The sequence below is a fragment of the Mercenaria mercenaria genome, chromosome 8 (assembly GCF_021730395.1).
Source record: "Mercenaria mercenaria strain notata chromosome 8, MADL_Memer_1, whole genome shotgun sequence".
In the NCBI taxonomy this organism is placed as follows: domain Eukaryota; kingdom Metazoa; phylum Mollusca; class Bivalvia; order Venerida; family Veneridae; genus Mercenaria; species Mercenaria mercenaria.
In genome coordinates this window covers 25,573,457-25,595,650 of record NC_069368.1, presented here as the reverse complement: position 1 = coordinate 25,595,650, position 22,194 = coordinate 25,573,457, and the positions used below count along the sequence as shown (strand labels likewise).

Genomic DNA, 22,194 nt, shown 5'->3' with positions numbered 1-22,194 from the left:
TTTTTATATATGTGTTGGCTTAATTATTGATAGAACTTCAATTTATTTATCGTCGCACCACGTAATTTTACGCACACCTATTTCGACGCCATTTTTGTTTTGACCTCGTTCTCGATTAACTTGGGGTTTCCGATGACGTAGTTACTCGGTGTAATGACAGAAAACATCATGGTTAATTTTACCGATAAAAAGGTTGGAAAGTTCAGGAATTTGAAGATATTTATCAACTTACATTTACCCCATACATGATTTTTAATGTTTCTACTAATGCAAATTTTCATCCATTTTAAAAACGTCCCTGTGGAAGCTTAGATTAAAAAAGTTACGGGAAATTTTGTTGTACGTCTGCAGCCGACTTTGGTGCTATCAAGGTCACATCACTGCCACGTGACATATGTAATCGCACATTTTATGCACTGTTTTGGAAGGTGTACGCATTATATATCAATGCGATCATTACTACACACTTCGTTTTTTTTCTCTTTTCAACTAGGCTGCGAACACTGGGTTCATCTAAAGTTTTGTATAAAACAAAATGTGCCAAATTCCTCTGTAAACACTGCAGTCCAGAAAAATGAAAGAAAAAAATCAGACAGTGTGTATTAAAAAAGCAAAGTGATTATTTATGTTCTTAGCCCCTTATGTTGATGAATGTTTAAATGTTTTCCCATTTATTACTATCATTTGGCCTTTAATATTGATTATCTACTTGCATCTGCTTTTATGTCAAGTTTTATTGCAGCATCCATGACAGTTATGGTGTAGCGCATTACTTACAGTGATTGCACAAATATTTAAGCCAATCAAAAGCTTCGTAACAAGTATCATGTAAGATGCGTCGAAATAGGTGTGTTAGAAAAAGTATGGCCGATCACACTAGTTGTTGTTTACCATTTGATTTCTGGCAGTCAGTTGTTTAGAATAAGATGTTATTGGTATGATTCAATGCATAAAAGGTTAGTGTACATGCAATATCTAATAGAATGAAGTATGTTACTGAATGAAAAAGCGCGGCCATGCTGCTTGTTATGTGCGTCGAAACTGGTGAGTCTGGGATATTATTAAGTTCCTGTGCAGTGTCAAGCTTGTAACATGTCAAAATCTAGGACATAACACCCAAAAGAAATTTCATCAGTGCATTTTTTATTCAATAACACAATTAACCGTTTTTCTATTAATACGATACAAATAAAAAAGAGACTGAAAAATAAGTTTCATCATGTAAATTGTCCGAAATTATGTTTAGCCGACTTCTATAGTAAAATTAATAAATATGTAAAAACAGATATCACAATTGTCTGTCAACAACCTTTGGTGATAACAAAGGGTCTGATAAAGCATCATTGTCCTCTTTAAACGGAGATGTTTCTTCGTCTGAGGAGCTGGACTCCTGAATAAGAACAGTTTTTCGCTTCCTCCGCTTTTCCGCCATTATTCGCGAGAAAGTGTCAAGTTATCTCCCTTGGTAGTTGCACCGCCATTTGCAGCTACACGTCCGTAATGTCAAATATCATTTGAAATATAATCATGTAAATAAACGTGTAATGATGGCAAAATGAAATTGATAATTTTCATTAGTATTTTAACAGTCACAAGTGGAGATATCGGATTCTTTGATGAAGATAATCCGGAATTTTCAGATCCACCTGAGACTGTGCCTACATTGAGACTTGTACAGGTAAATTTAGAGATAGCCTACGTACTGTACTTGTACTATAACCTCAGGTCCAAACAGAAAATAACAACTATAAACTCTGATAAAATTGGATAACACTTAGTGTAACTCTGTAGTTTTACAGTGCTCATATGACAGTGCTTTAGGGTATAGCTAACTAATTTTTCCTGCATTCCAATTCAAAGAAATGAAAATAGTAGTTTTTAGCTCGACTATTCGAAGAATAGGGGAGCTATCCTACTCGCCCCGGCATCAGCGTGAGCGTGAGCATCACACAAATGTTAAAGTTTGCGTACCACCCCAAATATTTTCAAAGTCCATTGAGATATTGCTTTCATATTTTGCATACTTGTTTACCATCATGACCCCAGTCTGTAAAAAAGAGGAGGCAACTCTATCAAGCATTTTGACTAAATTATGGCCCCTTTTCGACTTAGAATAAATTTAAAGTTTGTGTACCACCCCAAATATTCTCAAAGTCCATTGAGGTATTGCTTTCATATTTTGCGTACTTGTTTACCGTCATGACCTCAGTCTGTAAAAAGGAGGAGGCAACTCTATCAAGCATTTGACTAATTAGGCCCCTTTTCGACTTAGATAAATTAAAGTGGTACCCAAATATTCAGTCCTTGATATGTTATTTGCTACTTTACCCAGGACCCATCTGTAATAGGACTCTACAGATTTGACTGATTATGGCCATTCATTAAATGAATGTTAAAGTTTGCGTACCACCCCAAATATTTTCAAAGTCCATTGAGATATTGCTTTCATATTTTGCATACTTGTTTACCATCATGACCCAAGTCTGTAAAATGGAGGAGGCAACTCTATCAAGCATTTTGACTGAATTATGGCCCCATTTCTACTTAGAATAAATGTTAAAGTTTGCGTACCACCCCAAATATTTTCAAAGTCCACTGAGATATTGCTTTCATATTTTGCATACTTGTTTACCATCATGACCCCAGTCTGTAAAAAGTAGGAGGCAACTCTATCAATCATTTTGACTGAATTATGGCCCCATTTCGACTTAGAATATGCTTATAGTTATGTTAAAGTTTTACTCATTGCTTATATTATACTATCAAGCACTGAGAATAGTCGAGCCCGCTGTCCACTGACAGCTCTTGTTTTTAGTATATCAGACAGAAAACATCTATTTTTCTTAAAACATTCAGCTTTTAATATAAATTCATGTGTTTTTTGTCTCCAAGCCATTGTTTACATATGACATTGTGCTGATTTAGGGTGTACAGGATACCTTCATCTACATCTACATTACAACAGGCTGGTAACATTGCCCGATCATGCTTACGACATAAAAAGTAATATTTCTTGAAAAATAATGAAGATATTTCTTTCAAACTTGGTCCATTTATTAAGCGTTACATATAATGCTTATCAAGATAGAAATAACTTTGTTGCCTTCATTTGAGTTAGAATTACTTCCCTTTTTCAGATTTTTATGATGAATAATTTTTGAAGTCCAAAAAAATTATGTTTTAATGCAATGTTTAAAACAGAAAAGGGTTCAATGGCTTTCTATTGCTCCAAACTTGTGCGCCAATACCTTTATTCTATATATTTAGGGTAAATACTTTGTTTCTAGCGCAGATGTATGAGCAATTTTTTTAGAACTAACATTTCTCTATAATGGTGTAAGTAAAAGCAGAGTAAAATGTATACATTCATGTACTAGCGCAATAATTTAGAGCATTAGAAAGCCATTTAACCCTTTTTTGTTTTAAACTTTGCATTAGAACATTGTTTTTTGGACTTCAAAGATTATGCGTCATAAAAATCTGAAAAGGGGAAATAATTCTACCAAAACTGAAGACAACCAAGTTATTTTTATTCTAATTTGTATCATTTGTTATGCTTAATAAATGGACCAAGTTTGAAAGAAATATCTTCATTATTTTTCAAGAAATATTACTTTTTGTGTCATAAGCCCGATCAGGCAATGTTACCAGCCTGTACAACCAACAAACGATTTCTGATTATGACTGGTCGGCGCTGTCAGAGAAACAGTTGTTAAAGAAATTAAGTATATTACAGTATTAAAAGTAAAAGATAAAAGGACAGTATGCTACAGTTAAAATAGGACAGAATGGAAGAATTACATAGTGACCGCCGCCAGCCTCTCTGTAAAGATACTGAGGCTGGGGCTAGCTTTGACTGATGTGGGGAGGGAGTTCCAGAGATGGATGGTTCTAGGAAAATAAGAGTTAGCAAAGTATTGAGTGCTGGAATAAGGGATCAAGTAGTTCAGATTTCTAATGGGGGTCAAGTAACCTTGGTCAATTGCAACGGTCTAGTTCCTTACTTTGTAAAACAAAAGTAATGAACAGTTTAACCTACAATACTGGAGAGTTTTCCATTCTAAGGATTTCAACATTTCAGTTACACTGCTGTATAGTTGTAGTCATTCATAAGCTTTGGTCATTTTTTCCATTATTAGGTTTAAAATCCACATCTTAACAAACTTTCAAAGATTTCTTTACTATAAATCAGAATAATAATATATTCTCTTTTCAAAAACATTCAGCTTTTTAAATTTCTATCAAATACTTTTCATTCACTGACGTTTTTATACGCCCGAAGGGACGTATTATGTTATGACGCTGGTGTCCGTCTGTCTGTCCGTCCGTCTGTCCATTAGCAATTTTGTGTCCGTTCTGTAACTCTTGAACCCCTTGAAGGATTTCAAGGAAACTTTACACAAATGTTCACCACACCGAGACGATGTGCAGAGTGCATGTTTTGGATGTCTCGCTTCAAGGTCAAAGTCACACTTAGGAGTCAAAGGTCATATCAGTTTGTTTCGTGTCCGCTCTGTAACTCTTGAACCCCTTGAAGGATTTCAAAGAAACTTGACACAAATGTTCACCACACCAAGATGACGTGCAGAGCGCATGTTCCGGATGACTTGCTTCAAGGTCAAGGTCACACTTAGGGGTCAAAAGTCATATCAGTTTGATTTTACAGTCTGTAACTCTTGAACTGCTGGAAGGATTTTAAAGAAACTTGGCAGAAATGTTCACCACATTGTAACGATGTGCAGAGCGCATGTTCCGGATGACTCGCTTCAAGGTCAAAGTCACACTTAAGGGTCAAAGGTCATATATGACTTTGCTTTGTGTATATTGCTCTGCATTGCAGTGCTCTTGTTTTTATTTGGCAGATCTCTTTTTTGTACTTACAATAATTTTTTTTTTGAATTATTTCCCTTTTATGTTACTATAAATAGCTTATTTTGAAACTTTTTTATTATTGGCCGTAGGGAAAAACCAAGACTACTTTTCTGTGGTACAACATGGATGGTACCTCCAATTTTAAGGTGTATTTTTACATACCTGTACCTGATAAGGATTTTTTTGTAGACTTCGAATATTTTTTTGCGGACTTAGATTTGTTTTTTGAAGTTTTCGTTTTGTTGTTCCAGTCCTTTGTGGCTACAACAGTCAACTTCTTAAAATTTTGCTCCCATCCTATGATGTAAGCCTTCGGGCGTATATTGCCCCGCTTTGGCGGTGCTCTTGTTTACATATACACTGATTTAGTCTATAGGGGATAGCTTTATTTTACATTTGATAACATATGAAAAATAACACAACAAGCAAATATTTAAAATGTATGTCAGAATGTCTGTTTGCATGCCAGTAAAAGAATGATAGGAAAGTTTATACAATAGTTCAAGTCTAAATATAAAATTTATCAATCTGTCCTCTATACCCTAAAATCCGCTATACCCTGAAGCGCTGTACTCATTGAGGTCATTGAAAGATATCCTTATATACACTCAACCAATCAGCAGTTGCTTCTTCTTCTTGTCGTTCGCGACTACGTCAGACCAGCAATGACCAGTAGCCTCGATGAAACTTGTGGTTTGCCACAGATCCTCAGTGCCTCCATACACTTTCTGGTGGATTGAGGTATCTATCGGCCAAGTTGCAGCATGCTCCTGGTCATGCCTTTTACATCTCTGAAGTATATGCTCCGCAGTCTGATCTTCTTCCCCACATGGACAAGTTGGCGATGATGCCAGTCTGTATTTCTTGTACATGTGAGCATTGAGCTTGTTGCGCCCTGAGCGGAGCCTGACAATCATCACTTGTTCAGACCGATCAAGGAGATGAAAAGCATCTTCCTCCATCCTTGGTCTTGTTAGTGCCTTGATGATGGTGACTTTCTCCTTGTAACTCACAGGTTTTGTTGGTTGTTCTGACTGAGCTCCTAGATTAGCCAGTTTGTCTGCCTCTTCATTGCCTGCAAGTCCACAATGGGATGGAATCCACTGAAGTGGTACTTTGCAGGTTATACTCAGGCTTTGCATTCTCCTGGCTAGCTGTGGAACTTTATTTTTGATCAGAGCTTCCTTGACAGACAGTGCATAGATCTGTGAGAAAGACGACTGAGGAGCTTTCTCCTGCCGAGTCTTCAATCATTGAGACAGCCTTCATGAGTGATTCAGTCTCTGCCTTGTAATTGCTGCAGTGTTTTCCTGTGGCTGCATGTAGTGTTTCTCTCTTGCCAGATGGGTATTGAATGAAAACTCCTGCTCCTCCATCTTTGACAGCATATGTGACTGATCTGTCTGTATAGACATGAGTCCATGATTCCGGAGGATAGTCTTCATTGATCATAGCAAATGTGAGGTTCTTCTGATTGCCTTCATCCTCTTGCTTCCCGGGGTCAAGACGAAGAACAGCAAGTCTCACAGTCACTGAGGACAGACCATTCGCTAGTGGGTTTATAATGTCTTCACTACCCAGGGGAGTCGTTGGTATGCTCAGCTCAGTTTTGAACTCGCGGTTGAGTTTCTTTGCCTCATGTACGAAGCAGTCATGATCCCCATCCACAAGAAAGGGAAGGATCCAAAGAAGGCTGCAAGCAATCGCCCAATCAGCCTAACCAGCTGTGTTGGAAAGACCATGGAGAGGATTGTGAATGCACGCCTGAAGTGGTACATGGAGACTTACAACGTATTCGCAACGCAACAAGCTGGCTTCAGACATTTCCGCTTCACTGAGGACCAGACCACTTATCTATCGCAAGAGATAGAGGACGCCTTCCCAAGAGCAGAAAGTCGTGCTTACAGCATGGATTGATCTGCAGAGGGCGTTTGACAAAGTCTGGACTGATGGACTCCTCGTCAAGCTGATGAGGACTGGAGTAGGAGGTCACATGCTGAGGTGGATTAAGTCATACCTCCACAACAGGAGAGCAAGAGCAACTTTGAACACTTGCTTACCACCATGGTCACATTGCCGTACTGTGAAAACATTTATATTCGTGGGGGACTAACTTTATTGGATTTCGTGGTTGTGTCAATCCACGAAATTTAATCCCAACAAACAAGTTAAATTCCCATCCATTTATGTTTAAAAGTTATTATCCACGAATTCATATCCCCACGAAATTGCTGTTTTGACCAAAACCACGAAATTTCATGCCCAAGAAATTAAATGATTTTACAGTATAGTGCAAGACTTATCAAAATCCGCAATTACTGGTTCATTGTTTGTCTTACTGATTTTACTTCTTTTGTCTTAAATCTCTGGTAATATTTTGACCCCATACTTCCATCAATTCTTTGAATCGTCAAGCGCGCTGTCAACAGACAGCTTTTGTTTTCGTGTTATAGTATCTGCAAAGTTTTATGTTGGAATGTTTATCTGGCTGCTGTCCTGGATGTTTTTTGAGGGATGGCAATATTTGATATCAGGTTATGAAATAACTTCAAATAAGTCATCCCAATAAGCAGGGTTTCCACTGGCCCTAATTTTTTTTCCGCCAAAAAATATCGAAGTCAGCAACACATAGGGGGAGGGGGCGTCCAGTGGCTGTATTCTCCAACACACTGTGCATGTTGCAACAGCCATTTTTACAGTTTGTTTTCATTATTTGATTGTAAAACTCTTATTGGGGGATGGGGTGGGGGTGCGGTGGGGAGGGGGGGGGGGTCCAAAATTGTGAGATAATGGAGAGGTTAGTACCCTTTTGATTGGGGGGGAGGTCAGGGGGCTTTCCCCCTGGGAAATTTTGAAATACAGGCATGAAATAGTGGCCTCTGGTGCATTTTTAGGTCCAAAATTTTAAGGTAAAGGAGGGGTGAGTACCCTCTTTATGAATGGGGGGTCAGGGGGAAAAATTATAAAATACAGGTATGGAATGGTGGCCTCTGTTGTGTTTCTTGGTCTAAATTTTGAGAAAATATTATTATTATTCCTTTGCCAAAATCACACTGGCCATAGCTTTTGGTGTTAAAATGTGAAGGAATTATATCACAAGGGTGCAGCCCAAGTGCTGTAATAATATGCATCTAAACTACAAACAATGATTTTATTCAAAAGCAAATAACTTTTTTTGGAGATATATTATTTAGATTTTAACACGTTATCAAGGATTGTTTTTGTATATTCTTGATGACATCTACCAAATGTTTGCCAGTTTTGTGTGGGTTTCTTTTCCAGCAGCTGCTATGTTTGTTGCTATAATGTTTGACGCTATAATGTTTGACACTATGTTTGATGCTATGATGTTTGATGCTATAATGTTATAATTGTAGTGTACAAGCAGAAAATTGTTGCATTATAAAGTACAATTGTCAGTCTTCTATTTTAACAGGAAAACAGATTGGGTTGTTTCAGAATTAACCTTTTATACAGTAAATATTAATTTATTCTTTAAGCTTTGTTAAAGTAAAGAATACAAACATTTTCTTTCATTTTCTGATTCTTATGATTTTAATAGAATGAGTTTCAAAGTTTCCACTGCAAGGTAGTATCACCTAAATGGTTCAAATATTCTGCATTACACTTACCGTAATTAAATTTTATGATCATGTAAGAATCTTACAATAATTGTCCTTACATGCTGTTCCTTGTAGAGAAGTTGTGAGTGATAAGCAGAGAAAACATTTGAGCTGTGCTATGAGAAAACCAACATAATGGGTTTGCGACCAGCATGGATCCAGACCAGCCTGCGCAGGCTTGTCTGGATCCATGCTGGACGCAAACCCACTATGTTGGTTTTCTCATGGCACGGCTCATTGACTAATAAGCTGCATGCCAAAAACATTTCAGTTGTAGGGGAATTATGTATTGCAATACTCGGTCACTTGTTTTAATTTATATTTTTTTCATCTTTTTCAGGTTTTGTATAGACATGGAGATCGTAGTCCAACTCATAACTACACAAATGACATATATCAGGAATCTGACTGGCCACAGGGATATGGTCAGTTGTCCACAGAAGGAATGCAGCAGGAGTTTGAACTTGGTACATTCTTGAGGCAAGAATATGTGTCAACACAATTTTTAAGTTCAGAATACACAAGGTCTGAAGTATACGTTCGTAGCACTTCTTTTGATAGAGCATTGATGAGTGCATATAGCGTCTTGGCAGGACTTTTTCCACCTATTCAAGAAGACAGATTATGGAATGAAGAAATAACTTGGCAGCCTATACCAGTTCATACCGTTCCGTTAGAAGAGGACTACCTTTTAATTCCAGACCATCCATGTCCTGTCTATGAAGCAGCTAAAAATAAAACCAACGAAAATAATCCAATTATTCAACAGACAATGGAAGAGTTTAGTGACTTTTACAGCACTGTTTCCCTGTACTCGGGTGAGCCAAATACTTGGGACGGAATAGGTCATGTGCTTGATCCAATCTTTTGCCAGGAATCAAGCGAATATGTGTTACCAGACTGGGTAACTAATGAAGTTTTTTATCAAATTGTACAGTTAAGGGATATTTATACAAGTGTTGCCAGTTCACCAAGGGATTTTGCTTATTTAAAAGGTGGAGTTCTTGTCGGGGAAATGTTGGACCACATGATCAACAAAAGTAAGCAAGACATATCTACCCCTCAGAAACTGTTCATGTACTCTGCACATGATTCAACAGTACAGTTTTTCCTAACAACCCTGGGAATTTTCAATGACAAACAGCCTCCGTACACAGCATGTGTGATTGTCGAGTTACACGAATTACAACCTGGAGATTTTGCAGTGCAGTTTTTATACAAGAACGAGACTGGCAATGACACGGACCCATATATTTTAACATTACCTGATTGTGATGACTTATGCCCCCTTGATAAATTTGCTCAATTAATGAGACCTTCAGTCCCAGATGATATAAGGAAGGCATGTGGGGTGAAAAGCACTAGTAACACACAATCTGGTAGCTCAGAAGGTCCTTCGGAACCTAGTGGCCCGGAAGTCTCTGCTGTAAGTGGTAGCCCAGAAGTGTCTACAATTACTGTTATTGTTTTATTATGTCTGATAGTACTGATGGTGATTATTGTGGCTGTTTTATGCTGCGTTAAAAGAGACAGATTAGCAAATACACACGACTATATGCCAGTTCCATTAGAAATGTCATAGGTTTCATGACTTTATTTAGGAAAGTAAAAGTAATGGTAATGTTATAATATAGTGAAAGATCGGGCAAGCTTGTTAGAAATATCTATGTTTTTAGAGCATTTTAATGTCAGTGCACATGGGTTGTTGGGATTGTTGAATGTCCGTGTGTGTGTGGCCATCGTCCACAATTACATTTTTGCCTTCTAAGCCACAAAGCTAGTTCAATTCAGATTTCACAAGAATGTTCCTGGAGAGGTCCTATAGGTCATCCATACAAATTTCTGGTTGCCAGGCAACCAAAACAAAAAACTTAAAAACAGTTTTCTGCAGAAACAACTGACCTGATTTTAAAGTAATTTCTCAGCAATGTATTATGAGTGACCCTCTGTTAAATTTTGAGTAAGTCATGTTGATTTAAGAAAAAAAACAAGGCTGCCACAGGGCTGGGCTGGTTTTCTTTATATGTGTACATAACAAACATTGAAAATCTGCTTTGAAACCATTTCCTCAATTTCAAAATGATTTAGTTGAAATGTCCCTTGGGTGATGTCTGCCAAATTTCATCAACTCCTATTGACTTGTGATAAAACATACCGGTACCTGTAAATTTTGAGAATCTTTTTGTCAAAGACTGAAGGTTTGATTTCCAAATGCTTTCACACAAATATTGCTTAGTTGAATATCTACCAAATTTGTTTAAGCCAGTTGTGAAACTCAGTTGAGCGATCTTTGGCCGTTATGGCCCCAATGTTTAAAAAAAATGAACAGTTTCAATTTATCATAAAAATTTCATAGGATGTTTTTCATTACGATTGTAGGTTTCAGCTATTTTTTTTAAACAAAACAATGGAATGTTAAAAATAAATTTTAATATTTATAGGCCAAAAATTTGCATGCAGATTTCCCTGGGCACAAAAATATGATAAAATTATTTTCAAATTCAAAAAAAAGTTCCTGCAGTGACATTTGAAAGATCTGAAGAATTTTATAAAGCGTACTATTTCTATAAATAGGAACAAAGATCATGAGTGTTTTACCACATTTTAAGTACCTTAAAAGCAAGTTTGTACTATTTTTAGCTTGACTGTTTAAAGAACAGTGGGAGCCATGATTCTGCTTTTTGGAATATCGGCATCAGTTAAAGTTCAGCATTAGATACATGCATGTTCATATCTCAGTAGCTGTCACATGTGTTGCATTGAAACTTAAGAAAAAAAATATATATTTGCATGAAACTTACAAGTTGAGTCACTGTAATAGCTGTGTGTATTGAAACTCCACAAAATACTTCCCAGTCGTCAAAGTTCAAACCTGCTGACGTAAACCAAGTAAGATACTGTGAAATCATTAATATTCATGGGGGACTTATTTTCGTCAATCCATGAAATTTAATCCCAACGAACAAGTAAAATTCCCATTCATGTTATGTTCAGAAGTTGAAATCCATAAATTCATATCCCCACGAAATTGCCATTTTGAGCAAAACCACGAAATGTCATGCCCACGAAATTAAATGATTTTACAGTAACCTTTTGTTGAAATTAATGTAAATTATGGCCTTTTTTGGACATAGAAAATTGAGTTCAAGTTTTTTACGTAACTATCAAGCTGTATCTCATCAACAACTAAATATGAGCCGCGCCATGAGAAAACCAACATAGTGGGTTTGCGACCAGCATGGATCCAGACCAGCCTGCGCATCCGCGCAGTCTGGTCAGGATCCATGCTGTTCGCTTTTAAAGCCTATTGGAATTGGAGAAACTGTTAGCGAACAGCATGGATCCTGACCAGACTGCGCGGATGTTGGTTTTCTCATGGCACGGGCTCATATATGTATATGATTGTAGCTTCACACAGTGACTCGTACCTACAGAAATAATCAGATCAGATAACCTTTGGTTTTAAAATTCAGGTTAACTAATGTTAACCTTAGTAACAGCTGCATCATATTGGACTGAAATTTTACACAAGGCTTACAAAGTCAAGCTAGAGAACTTTGGGTTGAAATTAATTGAAATTAATGCCCTTGTTTAACTATAATGAGTTGTTGCCCTTGTTCAGCTTAGACATTGTTGATTAGGCTAGGGAACTGTGTTAACTAGCTTAATAACTTCAGATTTAGTAAGTTTATTTATTTTAAATCTTTTTTATTAATTCTTTTATCAAGGTGTGGTAATTGTTGAATTTATAATTTTCTTTAGCTTGGTTCAGGTTATTTTTTTAAAAATTGTGTGACCTTTTAGCTATTCTGCTCCCTCAAGTGTTGTTGGTGTCATGCACAAGTTAAAGTTTTGCATGCATGGTCATATCTCATTGCTTGATTTCTTAAACTGACTAAAATAATTAAGTTGCAAATTATGACCCTTTTATACGCCTGTTTGAAAAACAGGACGTATTATGGGAATGCCCCTGGTGGGCGGACGGGGAGGATGGGCGGGCCGCGTCCACTGACATTGTCCAGAGCATATCTTCTTCATGTATGGAGGGATTTTTATATCACTTTGTACAATTGTTCACAATCATATAAAGGAGTGTCATGCGCAAAAAATCAGGTCCCTGAGTCTAAGGTCAAGGTCACACTTAGAGGTCAAAGATCAATTCAAGAATGGCTTTGTCCGGAGAATATCTTCTTCATGCAAGGAGGAATTTTGATGTAACTTTGCGCAATTGTTCACCATCATGAGATGGAGTGTGCAAGAACCAGGTCCCTAGGTCAAAGGTCAAGGTCAAACTTAGAGGTCAATGGATACAAGAATGAAAACTTTGTCCATAGCATTTCTTCTTCATGCATAGAGGTATTTTGGTATAACTTGGCACAAAATTAATGTTCACCACCATGAGACTGAGTTTCATGCCTAAGAACCAGGTCCCTAGGTCTAAAGTCAAGATCACACTTAGAGGCCAAATGTCACATACAAGAATGATTGCCCGGAGCATTTCTTCTTGATGTATGGAGAGATTTTGATGTAACTTGGTACAGTTGTACACCATCATGAGACAGAGTGTCATGTGCAAGAACCGGGTCCCTAGTTTCGAATTGCTTCCCTTTGTTGTTACTATAAATAGCATATAAATTTTTTATTACTGGTTGTAGGGAAAATTCAAGTTCACTTTTCTGTAGTACAACATGATGTTACATCCAATTTTTATGTGTTTTTTTTACCTATCTCTACCTGGTAAGGGTTTTTGTGTGGACGTGGAAGTTTTTTAGGGGGGATTTACTTCCCTTAGTTGTAGTACTATAAATAACATTTATTGTAACTTTTTTATAATTGACTGTAGGGAAGAATTAAGACCACTTTTCTGTGTTACAACATAGATGTTCTTTTCAAATTTTAGGTGTATTTTAAAGTATCTCTACCTGGTAAGGATTTTTTTTGTGGACTTAAAAAAACAAAAGAATTACGATAGCTTGTGGATATTTGCTTTGACCGCCGTATTATTGTGACATTCTGGCACTCTTGTTATACGTCCATTTGAAAAATGGGACGTATTATGGGAACGCCCCTGGCGGGCGGCGTCCACAGACTTTGTCCAGAGCATATCTTTTACATGCATGGTGGGATTTTGATGAAACTTGGCACAGTTGTTCACCATCATGAGACGGAGTGCCGTGTGCAAGAACCAGGTCCCTAGGTCTAAGGTCAAAGTCACACTTAGAGGTCAAAGGTCAAATTCAAGAATGACTTTGTCCAGAGCATATCTTCTTCATGCATGGAGGGATTTTGATGAAAATTGGCACAATTGTTCATCATCATGAGACGGAGTGTCATGCGCAAGAACCAGGTCCCTAGGTTTTAAGGTCAAGTTCACACTTAGAGGTCAAAGGACACAAGAACGAAAAATTCAAGAATGATTTTGATGTAGCTTGGCACAATTGTTCACCATCATGAGAGGGAGTGTCATGCGCAAGAACCAGGTCTCTAGGTCTGAGGTCAAGGTCACACTTAGAGGTCAAAGGATACAAGAATGAAAACTTTGTCCGGAGCATATCTTCTTCATGCATGAAAGGACTTTGATGTAGCTTGGCACAATTGTTCACCATCATGAGACGGAGTGTCATGTGCAAGAACCAGGTCCCTAGGTCTAAGGTCAAGGTCACACTTAGAGGTCAAGGATACAAGAATGAAAACTTTGTCCGGAGCATTTCTTCTTCATGCATTGAGGGATTTTGATATAACTTGGCACAAATATTCACAAGCATGAGACGGAGTGTCATGCGCAAGAACCAGGTCCCTAGGTCTAAGGTCAAGGTCACACTTAGAGGCCAAAGGTCAGATACAAGAATGACTTTGTCCGGAGCATTTCCTCTTCATGCATGGAGGGATTTTGATGTAACTTGGCACAATTGTACACCATCATGAGAGGGAGTGTCATGCACTGGTCCCTTTTTAGAATTACTTCCTTTTTTGTTACTATAAATAGCTTATATTGTAACTTTTTCATTACTAGTCGTAGGGGAAAATCTAGACCACTTTTTTGTAGTACAACATGCATGTTACATCCAATTCTGAGGTGTATTTTGAGCTATCTCTACCTGGTAAGGATTTTTGTATGGACTTGCAAGTTTATTTTTTTTTTTATTTTTTATTTTTTTTTTTTTTTCTCTCTTTAAAGATTAACTTCCCTTAGTTGTTACTATAAATAACTTACATTGTAACTTTTTTATAATTGACCGTAGGGAAAAACCAAGACCACTTTTCTGTGGTACAGCATTGATGTTACTTTCAAATTTTGGGTGTATTTTAAGGTATCTCTACCTGGTAAGGATTTTTTTTGTGGACTTACAAAAATAAAAGAATTACAATAATTTTTTTTGTAAACAACTACAAAATTAAAATTCCATTTGCAAATACAGGTGCTAGTATAAAGAAATTTGCTGTGACGGGCGTATATTGTGACATTCTTGCACTCTTGTTTCAACTTGGAAAATTCTATTGAAGTTTTGGATGCAAATCTCAAACTGTATCTCTGTGACAACTACATAATTATATCAAACAAGGCATCCTTCCCTTCAAACATACTTTATATATGACATGTGTTTCATTTATCCTTCTTTTAATTTACATAGGGTAAGATAAATATTAGTTTCTTAAAATTAAATAAATCATAGCCATCATTTGAGGTAGAAAATTTGACTTAATTATCAACAATACCATAAAAAAAATTTAAACTAAAAAAATAACTCAGGGTAACAACAGAAAGTTGTGGTCCTTGTTTTTTTTGAAGCCATTTCATCCTCCACCTCTGATTTCTGTGGAGAAGTTGGCAGTTACTTGCTTAGAACGGACTAGTACTGTTACAAAACATAGGTACGCTTGTAAAGTTAACCACCAGCAATTACATAACTGATATACTTTTGAAAAACAGGGCTTAGCCAAAAATAATGAATGAATAAAGATTTTATTTAAGGAAGTGAAAGAATGTTCAGTATTGGCTAAAAATGAGGAAAATATTTTCGTTTTAATTTTTGGTCATATGGACAGCCATTTTGTTTCCATGGCAGCATGAAACAGATTGGCTGATTTAGTACTTTTCGGATATTTAATTGAACAGTATATCCTTAATTCTATAAAATGATTTCTGCACTTTTACAACAACAAGGAAAGGAATTATCATGCTTAAATGTTTATGTCAAGCAACATTCGAAATTATTCTATTTAAAGGCAATTTTGTAAAATACTATTATTATCTAGCAGAGTTTAAATGATGTCATGAGCTCTTGGATATAAACTCAGTTATTAATAAATGGCTGCTCCCATAATCAGTCATTTTCTTTTTTTGTAATGGACCGATTTGAATAAAAAAATCTTTCAGTGTTATGAAAGGCTTGAGGATGACTTTAATATAAAGTCAACTTTCTGTTAGACATTCCATAATATTTTAGAATTTTATATGAAAGTAGATGATACTCATTTCTACCAGGTACAGTAGTAAATTGTAGCCTAGACTATTTTTAGCTCATCATTTTTTTTTTTTAAATAAAAATGATGAGTTATTGTCATCACTTGATCGGCGTCTGCGTTGGCGTCTACGTTGGCGTCAGCGTTGCCTGGTTAAGTTTTATGTTTAGATCAGCTTTTCTCCTAAACTATCAAAGCTTTTGCTTTGAAACTTGCAATACTTGTTCACCATCATAAGATGACCCTGTACATCAAGAAACATAACTCCATCCTGCTTTTTGCAAGAATTATTGCCCCATTTGGACTTAGAAAATCAGTTTTCTTGGTTGAGTATTATGTTTAAGTCAGCTTTTCTCATAAACTATCAAAGCTATCGCTTTAAAACTTGCAACAATTTTTCACCATCATAAGCGGACGCTGTACGTCAAGAAACATAACTCAACCCAGCTTTTTGCAAGAATGATGGCCCTTTTTAGACTTAAAAAATCATGGGTAGGACAATATTTCTATTATACAAAAAAATCAGATGAGCGTCAGCACCCGCAAGGCGGTGTTCTTGTTAAGCATCCAGCAGTTGCTTACTGGTAAGTTAATGCTGAAGTTTTGATCAATTGGGTACATTTTCGTTATTATTTATTTTGTACCTGCAGTTTTACCTCATTACTTGTTACTAGCTTTTTCTTAGATGTTGGTATATTTTCATTGGATTTATGTTACTTGTTTTATTTAGATGTTATTGTAAATTTATAATTACTCTGTATATTAAACAAGATAGGAATTGACTGTTGCTGTATATTCCCTAATTAACACCCGTGCCAACATTACAATTTGCAGAATGGGGGCTTTTATTAAGTTCTTAAAATTGTTTCAGTAAATGTAAACTCATCCAACATGAAATGAATGAATTTTAACAACAATAGCGCTACCACATTGCTGGTAGTCACTTCACTTTTTTTTTGTGGAAAATATGGGGTCGGGGGAGGGCATTAAATAGGGAATATACAGTACATATTTCAATAGTTTATTTATATTTTAGTCCATGATATTTGTGTCTGTTGCATATTATACAGTATCAGTCACCTATTTTCATAATGTATGTTGAATATTTTCATAATATATGTTGAATATTTTCGTAATATATGTTGAATATTTTCATAATGTTTGTTGAATATTTTCATAATGTATGTTGAATATTTTCATAATGTATGATGTATATTTTCAAAAGAATACTGCAGCCCTGAAGGCCTGAAGAGTTGTGTCCCTTCATTTGCATGGTAACCACATTGTCCCTTCTGTGTTCATACAATAAATAGTTAGAACACAGGAGTTGTTCCATATCATAACCAGTGTTTAAGGATGTGAATCAGAATTTGTAGACCAGTCTCCGAACTTCAGAATCTGATTGGTTGTTTCTGAACTTACGTTTTGAAATCGACCAATGGAAATGCCACATTCTTAGACTGGTTTTCAAACTTCAGTTTACAACCTCCTGCCCATATGAGTAACAAACATTAGATACTGACACAGTGATTTACCATGTCAAGCAGAATTGCAACATACAGCATGCATGCATATTGGTTCATTTAAGAATAAGGCTAAGGCATATTTTAATGTAGGCAACCTTGAACGTAGAGAGATTGCAATTTTATACATGTACCACTTAGCATACGTAATGTTATTTCAAATGTGAAGAATGGTCTGTAGAGTTAAAATCCAGATCATAACACATTTTACAAAATTAAAGTGTTTAAATTCAGTATATACATGTAAATATCTTAAGTCTTTAACTATATACAGTCAAACCTGTCTTAAGCTGCCAGCAAAGAGAGTTACACAGTTTGACTGGCTGCTTTAAGTAGGTGACAGCTTAATATAATCTGAAAAGTAGATCCCTCGGAAGCACCAAGAACAATGCAAACAGTGAAAATTGCAGACTCGGTTTGATTGAGTCTGTTCATGAGCAGTAATGGAAAATGCAATACTGCCCACACCTACTAGCACCGGCTTAAGTCAAGTTGAAAGAGAACAAAAAGTCAGTTTAGGAAGTTAGCTTATTGGTGGCTAATGGAGGATTAACTGTAGATCAACTGGGATTTATTCAATCAGTCTCTTATTGTACAGTCTAGCCTGCGTTAAAGCAGTCATTCAAAGGAAACAGCATTTTTTTTATTGGTCTTTTGAGACAGTTTGTTACTTAATACAAGTTCTTTTGTTCTGAAAGTAAAGAAATTAGAAATAGGAAATGCAGTTGCTTAAGACAAGTGGCTACAATATAGAGGTGACAGCTTACACATGTTTGACTGTGTATAATAACAATAGAAATTTACTACACATATGCTTGTTCATACATTTAGTATGTAATTGCAACCTCTGTTTTATTGAAAACAAAAACAATTGCAAACAAGAAATACTATATTATAGTATGTTATATTTTGATGTTCATTATTTTTTTTGTGTATTTTACGTACCTTGTCCAGTATCCTTATTAGGATAAATATCGTTTGAAATTTTATCGCAATTTAATTCTTATATCATTCACATACTTTATTCATCCTCAGTGGCCCATGAGCTGTCAGCCTATGGAATTTTATTGAAAATAAGACAGACTGCTACATCAAAGATAGTAGAATAACTTTAAGCATTTTACACGTATCATTATCCTCACGACACCTGTATTTTTAGCTCACCTGAGCAATGCTCAGGTGAGTTTTTCTGATCGCTCGATGTCCGGCGTCCGTCGTCCGTCGTCTGTCGTCTGTCGTCCGTCGTCTGTCAACATTTAGCTTGTGTATGCGATAGAGGCTGTATTTTTCAATTAATCTTCATGAATATTGGTCAGAATGATAACCTTGATGAAATCTAGGCCGAGTTCGAAAATGGGTCATCTCAGGTCAAAAACTAGGTCACTAGGTCAAATCAAAGAAAAACCTTGTGTATGCGATAGAGGCTGTATTTTCCATTTAATCTTCATGAATATTGGTCAGAATGATAACTTTGATGAAATCTAGGCCGAGTTCGAAAATGGGTCATCTCGGGTCAAAAACTAGGTCACTAGGTCAAATCAAAGAAAAACCTTGTGTGTGCGATAGAGGTGGTATTTTTCAATTAATCTTCATGAATATTGGTCAGAATGATAACCTTGATGAAATCTAAGCCGAGTTCGAAAATGGGTCATCTCGGGTCAAAAACTAGGTCACTAGGTCAAATCAAAGAAAAATCTTGTGTATGCGATAGAGGCTGTATTTTTCAATTCTTCTTCATGAATATTGGTCAGAATGATGACCTTGATGAAATCTAGGCCGAGTTCGAAAATGGGTCATCTCGGGTCAAAAACTAGGTCACTAGGTCAAATCAAAGAAAAACCTTGTGTATGCGATAGAGGCTGTATTTTTCAATTGATCTTCATGAATTTTGGTCAGAATGATTGCCTTGATGAAATCTAGGCCGAGTTCGAAAATGGGTCATCTGGGGTCAAAAACTAGGTCACTAGGTCAAATCAAAGAAAAACCTTGTGTATGCGATAGAGGCGGTATTTTTCAATTGATCTTCATGAATTTTGGTCAGAATGATTGCCTTGATGAAATCTAGGCCGAGTTCGAAAATGGGTCATCTGGGGTCAAAAACTAGGTCACTAGGTCATATCACGTAAAAACCTTATGTATGCGATAGAGGCTGTATTTTCAATTGATCTTCATGAATTTTGGTCAGAATAATTGCCTTGATGAAATTTAGACCAAGTTCGAAAATGGGTCATCTGGGGTCAAAAACTAGGTCACTAGGTCAAATCAAAGAAAAAACTTTGTATATGCAATAGAGGCTGTATTTTTCAACTGATTTTCATGAAATTTAGCCAGAATGATTACCTTGATAAAATCTAGGCTGATTTTCGAAAATGGGTCATCTGGGGTCAAAAACTAGGTCACTAGGTCAAATCGAAGAAAAACATTGTGTATGCAATAGAGGATGTATTTTTCAACTGATCTTCATGAAATTTGGTCAGAGTGATTGCCTTGATGAAAACTAGGTCGGTTTTGAATATGGGTTATCTGAGGTCAAAAACTAGGTCACTAGGTCAAATTAAAGAAAATCTTTGTGTATGCGATAGAGACTGTTTTTTTTCAGTTGATATTTATGAAATTTGGTCAGGTTGATTGCCTTAATGAAATCTAGGTCGAATTTGAATATGGGTCATCTGAGGTCAAAAACTAGGTCACTTGGTCAAATCAAAGAAAAAACTTCTGTATGTGATAGAGGCTGTATTTTTCAGTTGATCTTCATGAATTTTGGTCAGAATGATTGCCTTGATAAAATCTAGGTCGAGTTTGAACATGGGTCATCTAGGGTCAAAAAGTAGGTCATATCTAAGAAAATGCTTGTTTTATTGCAAGAGACCAATTTTTTGGTCCAATCTTAATGAATATTGGTCAGAATATTTGTTTCCATGAAATCACTAGGTCAAACATGTTTTACACTGTTATGGAGTGTTTCTTAGGTGAGCGACCTAGGGCCATCTTGGCCCTCTTGTTTATGTAGCAGTTCAAAGAAGAAGAAAAAATGATCGTAAACAGTTCGAGTTAGAGTATTGAAAGGCAGGCATGAGACAAGACACCAGATTATATGTTCAAAAATCATCACAAACAGGCCTGGGCATGTATTCAAACAGCATTTTGATAAATCTTAACTCAAGACAATGTGTTCACAAATTTTTTTCACATTAGTTTCTATGGTTACAGTACATGTTCAATCAAATGAATAATTAATTATGTGGATGATCGATAGACTTAGATTATGATTTACTCTTCAATGAAAATATCAGTGAAATAATCCATAATTTTTTTTTTTTTAAATGAGCCTGGATTCATATTCATCATTTTCAAAAAGTGTAAAACTTTAACTTAAAAATGCTAAATTTTCTTTTTACTCTATAATTGTTAAAGTAGCACAGAGAGTAATGAAACTTTGTATGAATATTCATTCTCTAGCTACAGACATCTATGCAAAATTTCATTACAGTGTTATGGCAACTTGTATATTTACCATTCTCAATTGTAACTCTGTTTCAGCCTTTAAACGTCAATGAATATATGCCCTGGTTATTAAAAATTGCAAGGTATTCAATAAAAGAATGCATGTTAAAACTATCAAAAAATTAGCAGATGCAAGTTTGTATTAATTATTTCACCATTAAGTTTGTGTTTAATTATTCACTGAACCTACCCACTTAGCTCAAAAGGGAGAGCGCAGATCTATGGATTGCAGGGTATTGAGCTTGATCCTTGGGCGAATTTTGGTGGTGAATTTTCTCTGTGAAGATTTGATAAAAAGAAGTTGTGTTTGAAATCATTCACCATCCACCTCTGGTTCATGTGGGGAAGTTGACAGTTACTTGTGTAGAACAGGTTTGTACTGGTATAGAATCCAGGAACACTGGTTAGATTAACTGCCCGCTGTTGCATATCTGAAATACTGTTGAAAAATGGCATTAACCCTTAACAGACAAACAAAACAACTATTTCAGCATTAACTCCTACATTTAAAAATGGTGTCAGATTTAACTCATTTACATTCAAGTACAAGAAATATTTTCCTCTCAGTTCGGCTTTTTGACTTGGAATTAATTTGATACTTTGATGCATGTGCAACTACAAATTTAAGTGTTTCGAAATTTGAATGAGAAGTGATAAAGTGATAGGGGTATCAGCGACTCATGGGCACCTGATGATATAGATTTTAGCCATGTAGATGAAATATATTGTTACATATCAGTCCTTTAGTGTATCTCATATATTAAGGTAGATATGCACATTAATTTTGTTAGCTTAAGGCAGCAGTAGGGTAAAAAAAACAAATGTTTTTGTACAGTCTGTTGTTTTTGCTATTAATTTCATATACATAAATCTTCTTATTTTCTTGTCTCAAGCTTAACCTCTGCCCTGCTAAATTACTAAAATGGTCTGGTCCATCATTCAATTTGGGCTGTACCATTTATTGTTCACTGAAAATTTACTGACTGAATAGCAAACAGTACAGACCATGATCAGCCTAAAAAGTGCAGGTTGATCTTGGTCTGCTCTGGTCGCAAACGCAGAATCACTTGCCACCAGCAGGTGAAAGGTTAAGTACAAAGGTCACAAGTGGATCTGTTTATGACACTGGTGGATCATGGTTAATTATTTGATTTTAACATCAAACATCCAATTTTATAACATGTTAAAGTCCCATAAGGTTTTGAATT

General features: G+C 36.1%; 2 protein-coding genes across 2 annotated transcripts in view; one reads left to right on the top strand and one right to left on the bottom strand.

Moving 5' to 3' along the window:
• The window catches only part of LOC123522826 (clumping factor A-like), a 62,002-nt gene extending 60,537 nt beyond the window's left edge, over positions 1–1,465 (bottom strand). Inside the window, exon 1 of the mRNA XM_053549577.1 lies at positions 1,310–1,465. Within this exon, the coding sequence (XP_053405552.1) occupies positions 1,310–1,432 (123 nt within the window). The 5' untranslated portion in view covers positions 1,433–1,465. The remainder of the gene's footprint in view (positions 1–1,309) is intronic.
• LOC123522827 (prostatic acid phosphatase-like) lies at positions 1,428–18,387 on the top strand. Its single transcript, XM_045300290.2, has 2 exons — positions 1,428–1,678; positions 8,836–18,387. The coding sequence occupies exons 1-2, from the start codon at positions 1,556–1,558 to the stop codon at positions 10,075–10,077; spliced, it is 1,365 nt and encodes a 454-aa protein (XP_045156225.2). The 5' UTR covers positions 1,428–1,555; the 3' UTR covers positions 10,078–18,387.
• Positions 18,388–22,194: the final 3,807 nt, after the last annotated feature.